Source organism: Podarcis vaucheri (genome assembly GCF_965113315.1).
Source record: "Podarcis vaucheri genome assembly, chromosome: 16".
Taxonomy (NCBI): Eukaryota; Metazoa; Chordata; class Lepidosauria; order Squamata; family Lacertidae; genus Podarcis; species Podarcis vaucheri.
In genome coordinates this window covers 21,651,766-21,666,689 of record NC_138754.1, presented here as the reverse complement: position 1 = coordinate 21,666,689, position 14,924 = coordinate 21,651,766, and the positions used below count along the sequence as shown (strand labels likewise).

Here is a 14,924-nt window from a genome sequence, read left to right as displayed (position 1 = left end):
CCATCAGCCTGATCCAGCCGCAAATCTCTTCTTAGTTTCACTGTCCATGCTGGCTAGGAACACTGGGACTTGTATTCCGCCATGTTGGCTATACCTATCAGAGTCTCAACTCCGCCACCCCGAAAGCAGTGATGTGAAAAGACTATCCAGGGGCCATTAGCACACATCCTATTGTTTATTTCTTCTCTGGGCCCCAGCGCTTGGAGAAATACAAACAGCCCTAGCGGCCTTTGAAACAGTTTAAGATGGTGGTGTTGCAAGGTGCTTATTTGGGGTGGGAGTGGGGAGCACCTACGCCTCCTCCCCTCCGCCATTAATCACATTTTAATCATATTCAGCATGATGCCAGAGGTGTCTGCAGCCAATAAGAGGTGATGGCAGCCAGCTGCACTTTACTGACAGAAGCTGTCAAAACAGCCTTGCAAACAGGAGCTGGAGAAGGAGGGGGGAGAGCTCGATGATAGTGCGAAAATGAGATACAAAACAAGGGGGCATGGGGAAAGGTGTGGGGATGTAGCTGCTCACCCCCCCCCCCAATTTGAGTAGCTTAGGGATAAAAAGGAAATATCCAAGCAAATGTTAAAGATGCGGCATAAGCACTTAATCGTCGGTGGAGGTGGACACACACAAACACAAAGGGGTACCAGGTGGAGGAATAGTGGTGACCGCCACGGGGAGATAGTTGAAGACATTGCGTTGGTGCTCCAAACATCCCTGCAGAAGAGATCAACTCTTGTTTCCATTATGCAGGTGGGGTAATTGAAGCTTTGAGAGGTCGTGGCTTACCAAATGAGGCTGGATTCTGAGATTTGTTGTGGACAAATCCAGACCATAAGAAGCCCAGAGCAGCCCTCCTAGCTCAGACCAAAGGACTATTTAGTCCAGCATCTTGGTCACTTGCAGTGGCCAACCAGGTGTCCCAATGGGAAGCCCACAAGCAGGTGGTGAGGGTGGGGCAAAAGTTCTCTCCCACTGCTGAAGACCAGCAGCTGGTCTTCAGAAGCATACTGGCTTGCTCAGGGAAGGTAGAATGCAGCCATTGTGGCTGTTGTTATTTAGTCATTTAGTCGTGTCCGACTCTTCATGACCCCATGGACCAGAGCACGCCAGGCACTCCTGTCTTCCACTGCCTCCCGCAGTTTGGTCAAACTCATGTTCGTAGCTTCGAGAACACTATCCAACCATCTCGTCCTCTGTCGTCCCCTTCTCCTTGTGCCCTCAATCTTTCCCAACAACAGGGTCTTTTCCAGGGATTCTTCTCTTCTCATGAGGTGGCCAAAGTACTGGAGCCTCAGCTTTACGTTCTGTCCTTCCAGTGAGCATTCAGGGCTGATTTCCTTCAGAATGGATGGGTGTGATCCTCTTGCAGTCCATGGGACTCTCAAGAGTCTCCTCCAGCACCATAATTCAAAAGCATCAATTCTTCGGCGATCAGCCTACTTTATGGTCCAGCTCTCACTTCCATACATCACAACTGGGAAAACCATAGCTTTAACTATATGGACCTTTGTCAGCAAGGTGATGTATCTGCTTTTTACGATGCTGTCTAGGTCTGTCTTGGCTGTCATCACTACCTCTTGTGGAAGTGAGTTCCATAGTTCAACTACGCAGTGTGTGACAAACTTGCTTTCGTCTATCCTGAATCTCCTAACATTCAGCTTCTTCAGGTCAAATTCAAAGCTGACCTTATTCATGTCTATCATCTACAACATCCTCCTCAATCATCCACATCTATAATTATCCATAGATTTTGAAGTTTCTTTGTCTGTCTATCTAATTCCTATGCATTCAGACAACTCATAATGATATTGTAACAAAATTTGGCGTGATGGTTCCTGAGACTGAGGAACAGGTTATCCTCTATGTTCGGCTACAAATTGGACGCCAATTTGAAGCAAGATGGCAAACCCGAACCTTTCAAAACTCCAATGCTTTTAACAAAATTTGGCAGGATTGTATGCCATACCCAACAACCTTAGAATGAAAATAGGTGTCATTATCTCCCTGGCATTAAGAAGTAGGGCTGGGCGATACTGGTTTTCAATATCGCAATATATCATCAGCTAAACATCATGATATATCAATAGATCACAGTGTCTGAAATAAGGATGGAGCTATGTAGAGGCATTATCTGGCTTCACGGTTTCTCCCACATTGTGATTTTTGCTTAGCATGCACACATCATGATTCGCAATATATTGCCAGGTCAAACATTATGAAACCCATATCATGATATGGACTTGAAACCAGTTTTGGACGACACATCATGATTCGCAATATATTCCCATGTCAAAAAATATGAAACAGATATCAAGATATGAACTTCAAAACAGTTTTGGAAGATATATCGCCCAGCCCTATTAAGAAGCTATACAAATAATTATCCACGTATAAATCTCAGTGTTTTTTGGTTTCTAAGAATTCTTGCGCAATGCCAGGAAGTACTGTCAGCTAGCATATATAAAATACAAACACAGATACGGAAAAAGATTTAATCTTCTCCTTGATATGCTTGTTTTATTCATATAGGAAGTTTTTGTTTACATAAAGGAAAGAAGATTTTATCTCCTACCAGTAGCCAAAACACAGGACAACCCAGTAAATGCTTAGGGACGAGAACATAAATACATGCAGAAGAGGTAGGAAAATCGGACTGGTCTTTCTCTACACGAGGGCTAGCCAATACAATGGCAGCTTCAAGTTCCCATCAGCCTCAGCCAGCATGGCCAACAGTCAAGGATGATTAGAGTTGCAGTCCCACATCCAGAGAGCAGCATGCTGACTACTCATTCTCCGTACAGCCATGTAGGCATGGTTCTAGTCCTCAGGGAACCATAGGTAAAATTGCAGTCTACAAAGGGGGGAATTTTTAAGGGGTAGAAAGACCATACATAGCAGCTTATGAGGAGACTATAGCAGTGTTATAGTCTCCTACAGCATTGGTTCCCAAGTGCTGGTCCACAAACCACAGGGGGTCCGTGGCACCATTCACGTAACATAACAAAAACTACCACAGAGATATCAAAATTTTGAAAAGTAGTGGGTCCATGGCTTGGATTTTGAAAAACAGGGGGCCCACAGAACTTTAGCCCATTGGGAACCACTGTCCCACAGGGTTCCTTACTCATCTCAGATAAATATATGGAGCTGGGTGTTACCTTGGTGTAAGAGGTTAAATGCAAGTACAGTGGTACCTCTGGTTAAGTACTTAATTCATTCCAGAGGTCTGCTCTTAACCTGAAACTGTTCTTAACCTGAAGCACCACTTTAGCTAATGGGGCCTCCCACTGCTGCCACGCCGCCGGAACACGATTTCTGTTCTCATCCTGAAGCAAAGTTCTTAACCTGAAGCGCTATTTCTGGGTTAGCGGAGTCTGTAACCTGAAGCGTCTGTAACCTGAAGTGTATGTAACCTGAGGTACCACTGTAAAATACAACAGCACCTAATTTCTCAAGAAGATACGCCTTCCCTGCAACCTGCCATGAAATTTTGGAGTAACCAGTTGTGTAGCTAAGAGGGGGGTGGGGGGAAATTTGAAGGGAGAAGCACAATACAAGGCACCCAATCCCATCAGCTTCCCAGGTTAAAGGTACTCAGGATGGGGAGGAAGCAAAATAAATAAATAAATCCCCCCCCCCTTTTAAACAGCCAAAGCTGCTCCTTCAGGAAAGAAAAAAAGAAAGAAAAACCCATCCATTTGGCAGGGAGGCCGTGTGCACCTTCCCCACCCAGCCCCTGCTAGGCTCCACTGGAACAGACACGATGCAGTCCTGCGTGACAGCACGAAATTAATACCATTTTGGGGAAAGCTGGCAGTGAATAATGAGAGTCTGAAATACCTTGTTTCCTCCGTTCGCCTCTTTTAACCCTTGCACTGCTGCAGCTCTCTAGCAGGGCCACGGCATGAACACCGCCAAGTTTGGGAAATTTGTGGGGAGCACCGGAGACGGTCCCAGGTTGTTGTTGGGAGTTGGGTGCGAGAATGGGGGTCATTGGGCAAGATGCTCTCTACCTGTGGGTCTCTTCTCCTTCCGAATGAACCTACCCTCTCTTCCTTCTGTTATCTCCACTGCCTTCTCACCTGCCCAATGCCTATGGACCCAACCAGCACACCTTCCGCAGAGAAAAGACGATGAGCAAATGAACGATGTCGCAGTGTTTTTAGTTTAGAGAAAAGGAGAGCCAAGAGGCAACATGACAGAAGTTGATAAAATTCTGCAATGCGTAGAGAAAGTGGACAAAGTTATTCTCCTTTTCTCATGACACTAGAACTCCTAGACATCCAATGAAGATCAGTAATGTCATCTGCGGATTTGTGCGATGCTCTCCAGGCTGGTGACTGGGAGTGGCCGTCGTGACCATATTACACTGGTCATGAAAGACCTACATTGGCTCCCAGGACGTTTCCGAGCACAATTCAAAGTGTTGCTGCTGACCTTTAAAGCCCTCAACGGCCTTGGCCCAGTATACCTGAAGGAGTGTCTCCACCCCCATCGTTCAGCCCAGACACTGAGGTCCAGCTCCGAGGGCCTTAATAATAATAATAAATTTTATTTATATCTCGCCCTCCCCAGCCGAAGCTGGGCTCAGGGCGGCTAACAACAATAAAAATAATCCAACATTCTAAAAACATTCATTATAAAATTAATTAAAATCAAATTAAAATCAAATTGATGGCAACCATTAAGCAAAATTCTGTGCAGATTGCCAGAGGAGGGGGTCAGGCTGCGCCCTGACCAAAGGCCTGGTGGAACAGCTCTGTCTTGCAGGTCCTGCGGAAAGATGTCAGGTCCCGCAGGGCCCTAGTCTCTTGTGACAGAGCGTTCCACCAGACTGGAGCCGCGGCCGAGAAAGCCCTGGCTCTAGTTGAGGCCAGCCTAACCTCTCTGTGGCCTGGGATCTTCAGGATGTTTTTATTTGCAGACCGTAAATTTCTCTGTGGGACATACCAGGCAGTTCCCTCACTGTGAGAAGCAAAGTTACAGAGAACCAGGCAGAGGGCCTTCTTGGTAGTGGTGCCCGCCCTGTAGAACGCCCTCCCATCAGATGTTAAGGAAATAAACAACTATCTGACTTTTAAAAGACATCTGAAGGCAGCCCTGTTTAGGGAAGTTTTTAATGTTTAATGATGTATTGTGTTTTTAACATTCGGTTGGGAGCCGCCCTGAGTGGGTGGGGAAACCCAGCCAGATGGGTGGGGTATAAATTTATTATTATTATTATTATTATTATTATTATTATTATTATTATTATTATTATTATTATTATCATCATTATTATCATTATCATTATCATTATTATTACTACTACTACTATTACTACACTGACTGCCAGCAGCTCCCTGGACTCTCAGGCAGGAGTTCTTCCCAACGCTAACCTAGGAGATGCCTGGAGCCGCATGCAAAGCAAAAGATTCAGGGAGGATAAGGAAAAAGGGACTTTTTTAGTTAAACTATGGAACTCGCTTCTGCAGGAGGCAGCGACGGCCGCCAACTTAGATGGCTTTAAAAGAGGATTGGACAAATTCATGGAGGAGAGGGGTTATCAGTGGCCATGATGGCTGTCCTCTGCCTCCGTGGTCAAAAGCAGTGATGCACCTGAAAAAAGGTTGCTGCAAACTGCAGGAGGGGAGAGGGCTCTTGTGTCAGGTCCTGCTTTGCAGGTTTCTCACGGGCATCTAGTTGGCCACTGTGAGAACAGGGTGTGGGTCTACATGGACCCACTGGCCTAATCCAGAACCCTCTTCTTACTTTCTTCGACCGCCCTTCCTTCGCCTTTCCTTGCTGATTGGGAACCTGACTGCCAGCCTACCTTTGACAACATTACCTGCCTCTGATTCTTTCGACTCTGGTCTGTCCGTGCCAGAATGGGACCAGCTGGTGCCAGCTGTCTCAGAGCTTGGCTGAAGACACACACACACACACACACACACACACACACACCACAAATATATATTAGGCATTTTAAGAACTCAGCCACGGTCTACCTGCATTTGCACCTAAAACTACCAGGGAGAGTTTTCAATTCTGCTGCCAGCTAGAAAAATCCTTTGCCCACTGCCATTTCGATTGCAGTCACCGCAGGAGGAGAAAAACTACTTCTGAGAAGTGTTCATTTCAGTGTGCGTGTGTTTTGCAGGAGGGAAACGAAGCCACTGCTGAGTTTTGTTTAGATGCTCTTCTGGAATATATATCTTTGCTCTAAAGCCCAGAGTGAAGGAGCTGCCTGGCACAAACAACTGACAGCAAGACTCCTTGTTCTCTGGAGCGAGGCTGTTATCTGTGGGTCTGGGCTCCTCTGTGCATGGAACAAAAAAGAGAAGGGGGAAAAAACTAGCTGGCAGCCAGTGCACTCAGACCAGGTTTGGCGTTATATGCTGAAACTGCCTTGCCCCTGTGAGCAGCCTAGCTGCTGAATTCTGCACCAGCTGAAGTTTCCAAACTGTCCCCACATATCTCGCATTGCGGCAATCTAACCCAGAGGTTAGGCTATCCCTGTCCAGAAAGGGGTGCAGCTGGGTCACAGAGGCTACCTGAGCCTCAAGCGACAGAGATGGATCCAGTAGTAGCCCCAAGTTACGGACCCGCTCTTCAGAGGGTGTGCAACTGCATTAAGAGCAGCCCAGACACTGAGATCCAGCTCCAAGGGCCTTCTAGCGGTTCCCTCACTGCGAGAAGTGAGGTTACAGGGAACCAGGCAGTGAGGGCCTTCTCGGTAGTGGCACCCGCCCTGTGGAACATCCATCCATCAGATGTCAAGGAGATAAGTAACTATACAAGCTTTAGAGGACATCTGAAGGCAGCCCTGTATCGGGAAGTTTTTAATGTTTAAAGTTTTACAGTGGTACCTCAGGTTACATATGCTTCAGGTTACAGACTCTGCTCACTCAGAAATAGTGCTTCAGGTTAAGAACTTTGCTTCAGGATGAGAACAGAAATCGTGCTCCGGCGGCGCGGCAGCAGCAGGAGGCCCCATTAGCTAAAGTGGTGCTTCAGGTTAAGAACAGTTTTAGGTTACGAACGGACCTCCGGAACGAATTAAGTACTTAACCCGAGGTACAACTGTATTATGTTTTTATATACGTTTGAAGCCACCCAGAGTGGCAACCCAATCAGATGGGCAGGATACGAATAATAAAATTATTAATATTATTATTAAGAGCAGGCAACGTCTCAGACACCTGGTAAAGGGAACTGCCCACTAACAGTGCCTCAGCCTTTTCTATTCCATTAACTAGGCCAGTCCAGCACACCGACTTCCACACCTGGAGATGTCAACATAACCTTGAGGCTGGACTACTGCATACCCTCCAATATTCCTCCGATGAAAATAGGGACGTCCCATTACATAATGACGATTTTACTATTTATATCCCCCACATCTTACTGGAAAATAGGGACACTTGGAGGGTTTCCCACTGCAATGGGCTGCCCTTGGGCCTGGTTCGGAAGCTCCAGCTGATACAGAACGTGGTGGCCAGACAGCTGATGGGCCACATAGCTGACCCCATTGCCAAAATATTTACACGGGCTGCCCATCTACCACCAATACAGGTTCAAGGTCTTGTGTTACTACAAAGCCTGAACAACTTAGGTCCAGGGTACCTTAGGGATCGGCTTAACCCTTACATGTCAACTCAATCACTGAGATCATTGGCAGTCCTGTGGAATACTCTGTCAACAGTGTTTCTGCTTTAGTCTTTAAACTCCTGCTGAAAGCTTTTCTATCGCCAAGCTTATATGCACGGGCAATTCAGAAAACATCTGCATGTAACAGTTACTCAATATCTGATTTTAAATGTTTACATGGTTTTTCATGGTATAGATATATACCTCTGTCATAATCGCTTTGATTTCTTTTCTGATGAACAGCGATCTTCAAGCATTTTAATATATAAATAACAATAAACATTTCGATGTTTTAAGCAAAATAATATTGGTCTACGCTACGGCTACCTAAACCGCCAAACACAGCTGAGCAATTATTTGTTTAAGATACTTAGATGCTGTCCAATGACAAAAGATCTCTGGGTGTACTTCAGCAGAAGTTAAGAACACAATTAGGTAACAAAAGACATAGACCATAGAATCGAAATGCAGCATGAAAGCCAGCAATCACAGACTGCATGCGCAGAGCTTAATAACAGTAAAAGGCAGAGGTTTTCATAAGAGTCAGAAATTTCTCAAATCCTTAAAACTCCAAATAAGCAAATAAAAGCAGAATAAATTACCAGTTGATATTACCTGGAGCTACGCACAAGCAAAAGAAAACCTGGTTCCCCACCCCCATACCAACAGAAACCCAGGATAATGGGAGTGAGATTCTCAGGGTCTCTGTGGCTAGGTCCCATACAAAATTCGCACATGCTCTCATCATGAAACCACATGAGAATATAGCTTCTATCAAGCCAGACCATTGATCCATCTAAGTTAGCAGTGCCTACACTGATGGGAAATGGCGCTGCAAGGTTTCATCCTCTCCCAAGTTTTCAGGTTCCTAATCAAAGGGGTGATTTCCAGGCACATTGAGCTGAACATGGGTAGCATTGTCCTGCAGACCTACAAGCTCAATGTGCAAAGTTTCAAGGGGTGAGGGTGTGGCATGCAAGAGAGTCCCTGAGAATCACATACAGCTCCATCCATTTAGAGTCCTTGCTCTAGGAGTCATCCACGTTTCAGGTCAATGGGCACAGTTGGATTTTTGAGGTGGTACCACGGGGGTGCCACCCACTCTGGTTATTTCTTTCACTCGCTCCAATACACACACACGGACCCCACCCCTCGAGACAGAAAAGAGAGAGAAAGCGCCCACACAATTCACTTTTGTATGGATCTGAGCAAGAGCCTCACCCGGAAGACTTAACCTGAGCCTTGAAAAACACATAGAGCTGAAAGATGAAGCGAGAAAGAGCGCCGTTCTTCCACCTTCCTCCTTCAACGCTCTGCATTTTCCAAGTTTTGCTCTATTGTATTTCGAACCAATTATCTTTCCCCTCCCTTTATGTTGTTTGTATGCTGATAAATGATTTCCCTCCACCACCACCCGCCCCACGTAAAAATGCTCTGGGCCTATAATAAACCATTTAAAGCACCTGGTGATCTTCCTTTGTTCTTTAAACCAGGTCAGAGCACTTGTCAATCAAGCCGGGCATTTATAATTCTGACTGGCAGTGGCTCTCCAGAGTTTCAGGCAGAGAAGGGTCTTTTCCTGTCACCTGGTACCTGATCCTTTTCCCCTGAAGATGCCAAGAACTGAACTGGGGTCTACGTGCAGAGAAAGTGCTCTGACACTGAACTATGACCGCCCCCCCCCCCACCCTAGTGGCTTTCCTCCCTGGCTCCTAAAATAACCTCTGATCCCAAGGACTACCTTTTCCTACTTCATTCATTTCTCTCCATGCTATACCTGCACTAGAATCGCAGTTCTAAACGTGGGATGGGGACTGAATGAAGCTTCTGCTCCTGCCAACTTTGCTCTCTTGCTTTTGACTGTCCCTTACTCAATGGGGGAGGGAAAGGCACTCTGCACATGCTCAGAGGAGCCTTTTTTTGGCACGCCGGGAACCTAGTCAGACTAATGGGTGGTTAGCCGAGGGAGGGAGCAAGCAAGGAAGCAGCTCCTACCCCCCTGGTTCTTCTAAAATGGGACACTGGCCAAGCGCTCTTTAACCCCTTGTTCCCCAATCCCAATGTTTCTCTCCCCCCCCACACACACTGCAAGATTACTGCTAACTCCTGTCCACAAGCAGATACGCAAAGCAAAAAAAGGGATGGGTATATGCCACTGTCATGCAAAAGGGAAGGACTCCACCGATGCCCCACTCGGCTCATTGCGCCTGGGAGCCTTCTCCCCCATCTTTCAGAGCAGACAGAGCAGTCAAAGGGCAAAGCAGCCAACACCAGTCCTCCGGCCCTCACTTAGTTCAAAATGCAGCAGTCATTGCAAAAGAGACAGAAATAGTCACCCGCTAGGAAATACAAGAGAGAGATTTGACACCAGTCCTGAATTTTCCTGGGTTTCACATCTGCTGAGACAAGAAGGGGTGCTGGTCTTTGTATTCTGGCATGTACTCAGAAGGTCCCCGAACAAAATCAAAATCAAAACCAAACCATTGGGTAAATTCTAAGTCTTTACACACTGTCAGCACAGGAACAACAACCCAAAACTGAAAAAATAAATGGAGGGTGAGAAAACGGCACATGCGTTTTTTGGGTCCACCGAGATGCTCTGAGCCACGCTTGTGGCTTCTGAGAAAGGTACAAAGGGGCACTCTTTTCGCTCCGAGCTGGGAAGCGAAATCCTCTGTGCGTTTTGTGCTCCCTCTGCCATCTTGCACCCCCCCCCCCCGCTAATTTGTAAGCTTGCAAATCCTGGTGGGGAAATGAGCGTTTCCTCCAGCTCAAACAGAAGGGAAAAAATAGCAAGTGCCCACAGAGGAGAGGAAATGTGTCTCCAGCCATTCCCATCATCAATGCAGGGGGGAGCATCCCTGGCCCAGGCCAACAACCATTTCTGAGGATGCAGGTTAAGGCAACAGACGCCGGCTTCCGCACACACAAGAAGCTTGGTTTCTCCCACCTCCACCTGACCAGAGCCTTTAACCTCCACCGGCAGCTATCATTGCCTAGCAAGAGCCTTCCAGTGAGAGCTTGAGCTCTCCTCTCCAGCAAAGGCTAAGAGTGCCCCCTGGCGGTCCGGCAAAGGAAGAGCAGTTGGTACCCACACAACCCTTTGATTCACAGGGGTGTAAAAAGCATGTAACCACGGTGATACCAGGGTTCCCCGTTAAAGGGGTCTTGGCCATACGCCGAGAGGTTGTCATTGCTCTCCCCTCCAACGGCGGCGAAACGGGGGGCGGGCTCTCTGCTTGAACATACGTTCTCCAGAGCCAGCCCAATCCCCACACATTCTGGATAACCCTGATGTCTCCCAGATCCCCAGCTGGGGACTGGGGAAGATAAACACCCAATGCCTAAGCCAAGGTCTCCCTACATCTGAAACTTAATAAAGTTGTGGCCAATTTTAATCCCATAGCATGTTGTCTTGAGTCAGTATTATGCTCGGGGATCGCCTGGGGTTGGAGGGACTCTGCCTGTCCACGCGATGACTGCTCCCATGTCAAATGGGGGGCACCTTTGCGTGGTCACATGCGGCCCCCCGGATCCCAGTGCGGCTCCTGGTAGTTCGGGCTGGCTTCATCCTCCCCAGGCTGGATACCTGGAGGTCTCCGCTTACCCCAATTGCCCAATCCTGCCTGGGGAGGCGTTGCCAGGGGATTGACCAGGTAAGGAGACAGGCTTGTTAAGAGTAGGGAGGGGCCCTCCAAAGGTCATCCAGTCAAGCCCCCTTGCAATGGAGGAATCACAACCCGAGGCAGCTGGTGTGCACTGGGACTGGTGGGGCAGGAGGCAGGGAGCTGGACCCAGAAGCAATGGCAGATGGCAAAGCCACCTAATGTTAGCTTTGTCTCCATCATCCTCCCTGCTCAGTTCTGGAAGGGCCTAATCGAGAGGAGGAAGATGCCCCGAATTAGGCGAATGGGTCCATCTCTCTCAATATTGTCAACACTGATTGGCAGCAGCTCCCAAGGACATCAAATGGGTGGCAGGGAGAGGGGGGCCTCTCTTTTCCAACCCAACAATGGGGTCTCTTCCAGACTGTTGTAAGGGAGACAGAAACCAGGGGGTGCAGAGGTGGAACGGCATATCATTGAAGAGATTGTGGCAGGTAGGAACCCTGAACGAGAGTACTCGATTCCATAACAGGCAGTGGTAGATCACACCCACCCCAACACCCTGTTAAAGGCAACCCCTCTTTGTTTTCAGCCAGTTCAACTTGGCTAACGAAAGCCACAGCTCGTGCCCTTTGCTAGTCCAGGGAGCCGCAAAAGCCAGTGAAATAACACAGATGGGAGTCCAGAGAAAGGAAAGATGATCGTGATAGAACTGTACTGAGCCAACTGAACAAGAACAGCATATAACTTGAGGGGGAAACAAGAAGACAGGGGTGTAAGTCTGTCTCACTCCGGGCCTTGTTCATAGCAGGAATACATTCAACGAAATGTATAAAGACAAAACTCCCTCAGAACGACGCAGCCAATCATAGCACACTATGTGAGGATCATGCCGCAGTGATTGGTTGCTAAGCAACACCTGCCCTTGCCCCGCTCTGGGCTAGTTGATTTTAACACGAATAGAATTAACCAATCCCAACAAGTTGCACTTCCAAGACACAGGACATTGAATGTGGCTACAAGAAATACCTCCTTACCTGAAAAGCTCTCTGATTTCTTTCACGGTTGCCTGGAAGGGGATATTACGCACTAAGATCTTGGAGCTCTTTTGCTTCTTGCCGGTTTGCTTTTTCCGGGCCGAGACCGCAGCTGACCTGGTGGATCAAAAGAGACAGGGGTGAGCTCATCCCTCCATCACCCCCAGGATCTGCCTCCTCCCCAACTAACAGGAGTTTTTGTCAATGTCAGCACTGCTAAGTTTCCTCGGGGTGCAAGAATGTACAGCTTTGCTCCAGACCAAGATCACCACCCTGGGGTGAAATGGCAGCATAGATGCCAAAGCCAGCTGGCAAAAGATGCCCAACTCCACATGTCCATCAAATAGGAGAATCCATTGAAAAGTTTCGGCTCTTGGGAACTCCTGATGTGGATGATGGCGGCTGCCGGAACCTCAACTGCCCCCAAACGCAAAAAGCTTACTGGACTTGCAACTTTCAAGTTCGTATAAAAATATGTGGAGTTATAATAGTAGTAATAATAATAATGATGATGATGAATAATAATAATAATAATAATAATAATAATAATAATAATAATAGATTATTTATACTCCATCCATCTGACTGGGTTTCCCCAGCTACTCTGGGCAGCTCCCAACCGAATATTAAAAAAAACCCACAACATTAAACATTAAAAACTTCCCTAAACAGGGCTGCCTTCAGATGTCTTTTAAAAGTAAGCTAGTTGCTTATTTCCTTGATATCTGATGGGAGGACATTCCACACGGAGGGTGCCACTACCGAGAAGGCCCTCTGCCTGGTTCCCTGTAACCTCACTTCTTGCAGGGAGAGAATTGCCAGGAGGCCCTTGGAGCTGGACCTCATTGTCCGGCTGAACGATGGGGGTGGAGACGCTCCTTCAGGTATACTGGGCTGAGGCCATTTAGGGCTTTAAAGGTCAGCACCAACACTTTGAATTGTGCTCAGAAATTTCCTGGGAGCCAGTGTAGGTCTTTCAGGACTGGTATTACATGGTCTTGGTGGCCACTCCCAGTCACCAGTCTAGCTGCCGCATTCTGGATTAGTTGTAGTTCTGAGTCACCTTCAAAGGTAGCCCCACGTACAGAGTATTGCAGTAGTCCAAGCGGGAGATAACTAGAGTATGCACCATTCTGGCAAGTTCAGAACTAGCTGAAAAAGCAACATAAATGGCCTGCAAGACCTGGAAAAAAACCATGCTGTTTAGTGGGGTTTTATCTCATATACAACAAATGCACACACAGACAAGACTCCCACTCCATTGTGCAACGTGAAATTAAGTCTCTCCCGGATACACTGCACTGCTGAGGGGTTGCACCTCTGTTATGTTTATTGTATTGATTTGTTCAATTTACTTCAATAAAATTGGGTTGGTTTGTTCTTGTTTTTAAAGCAGGAGCTTTAGTTTGGGCAAGGCTAGGAGCAGGTTTCGATTCCTGCACTTCAGGGGGTTGGTCTGGATGACCCCTGTGGTCCCTTTTCCAACTCGACAATTCTAGGTACAACTCCCAAGTCAGGAACTTACTTGACAGCTCTTTCGGAGATCTTCACTTCCAGCTGATGACCGTCCACAGAGCAACCCTGTAAGAAAGCAAAGACTGCTAAGGGGGGAATGCAAGAGACCTCCAAGTATAAGACACCCAAAGCCGCCTTATATCTAGAATTAGACCACTGGTCCATCTAGTTCAGTATTGTCTACACTGACTGGCAGTGGCCCTCCAGGGTTTCAAGGCAAGGGCCCTATTTGGAGAGGCCAGGGATTGAACCTGGGACTTTCTGCATGCAAGGCAGATGATCTACCACTGCACTATGGCCCTTCCCCAACTTAGGAAGCAGACTTACGCCAGGTCAGACCATTTGTCCATCTACTCCAATACTGCCTACTCTGACTGGCAGCAACTCTCTCAGGCAGAGAAGGGTCCTTTCTTGCCGCCTGGTCCCTTTTAAACTGGAGGGGCCAAGAACTGAACTCAGGACCTTCAGCACACCAAGCATGCACTCTTAACAAGCTACAGTCCCCACTCTCTGCATGTGGAAGAGAAGAGGCGTTCGGCCATTACCTGTAGCTGTTTGAGGGCTTTCTGAGCATGCTCTGGTTTCTTGTATTCCACAAATCCAAACCCCATGGAAAGGAGCGCTCCTGGAAAAGAAGGGCAAAAGGTGTTGGGTGCGCTGGAGGGGAGAGAAAACATTACCTACCAGTTTTAGAGGGACAGAAATATCGGAAGCTGTCTAGGCGAGAGACCACGGTGACATGATGACTGGTGTTTGCTGATAGGGCAGAAAGCAGGGAGGCCAACAGTAGGTGGCGCCAGAGGCAATGGCAGGCTAAGCCAACTAATTCTTGGTTTGTTCCCATCCTCCTGCTTGCTCAGTTCCACAACGGCAAAACAGAGAGGAGGAAGTTGACAGCAGGGTCCATCCCATGGGGTGGTTTTTACGTAAAGAGGCAGGCAGGTGGGGCAGTGCCCCACTCGCTCCAACAGACCAACCTCCTCTGCACTGGCCCAACGAGCTGAAACTTTGCTGGTGGTGCTGCCACTGGGGTTGGCATTGAGCCATGACAGGGTCTCCCCCTTTCTGCGATGCCCTCCCTGGCGAGGTGCATCTATCTCCCTCATTGTTGACTTTCAGGAAGAATGTCAAAAACATC

At 47.6% G+C, this 14,924-nt stretch overlaps 1 protein-coding gene across 2 annotated transcripts in view; it reads right to left on the bottom strand.

The window, feature by feature from the left end:
• The window catches only part of RBM19 (RNA binding motif protein 19), a 104,385-nt gene that overhangs the window by 64,791 nt on the left and 24,670 nt on the right, over positions 1 to 14,924 (bottom strand). Inside the window, exons 19-21 of one of the 2 annotated variants that reach the window (XM_082202883.1) lie at positions 14,332 to 14,411; positions 13,797 to 13,852; positions 12,272 to 12,388 (exon numbers count right to left, since the gene is read on the bottom strand). In XM_082202883.1, the coding sequence (XP_082059009.1) occupies positions 12,272 to 12,388; positions 13,797 to 13,852; positions 14,332 to 14,411 (253 nt within the window). Of the gene's footprint in view, positions 1 to 12,271; positions 12,389 to 13,796; positions 13,853 to 14,331; positions 14,412 to 14,924 lie in introns of those variants that run through there. The other variant, XR_014214478.1, reaches the window with a different exon arrangement.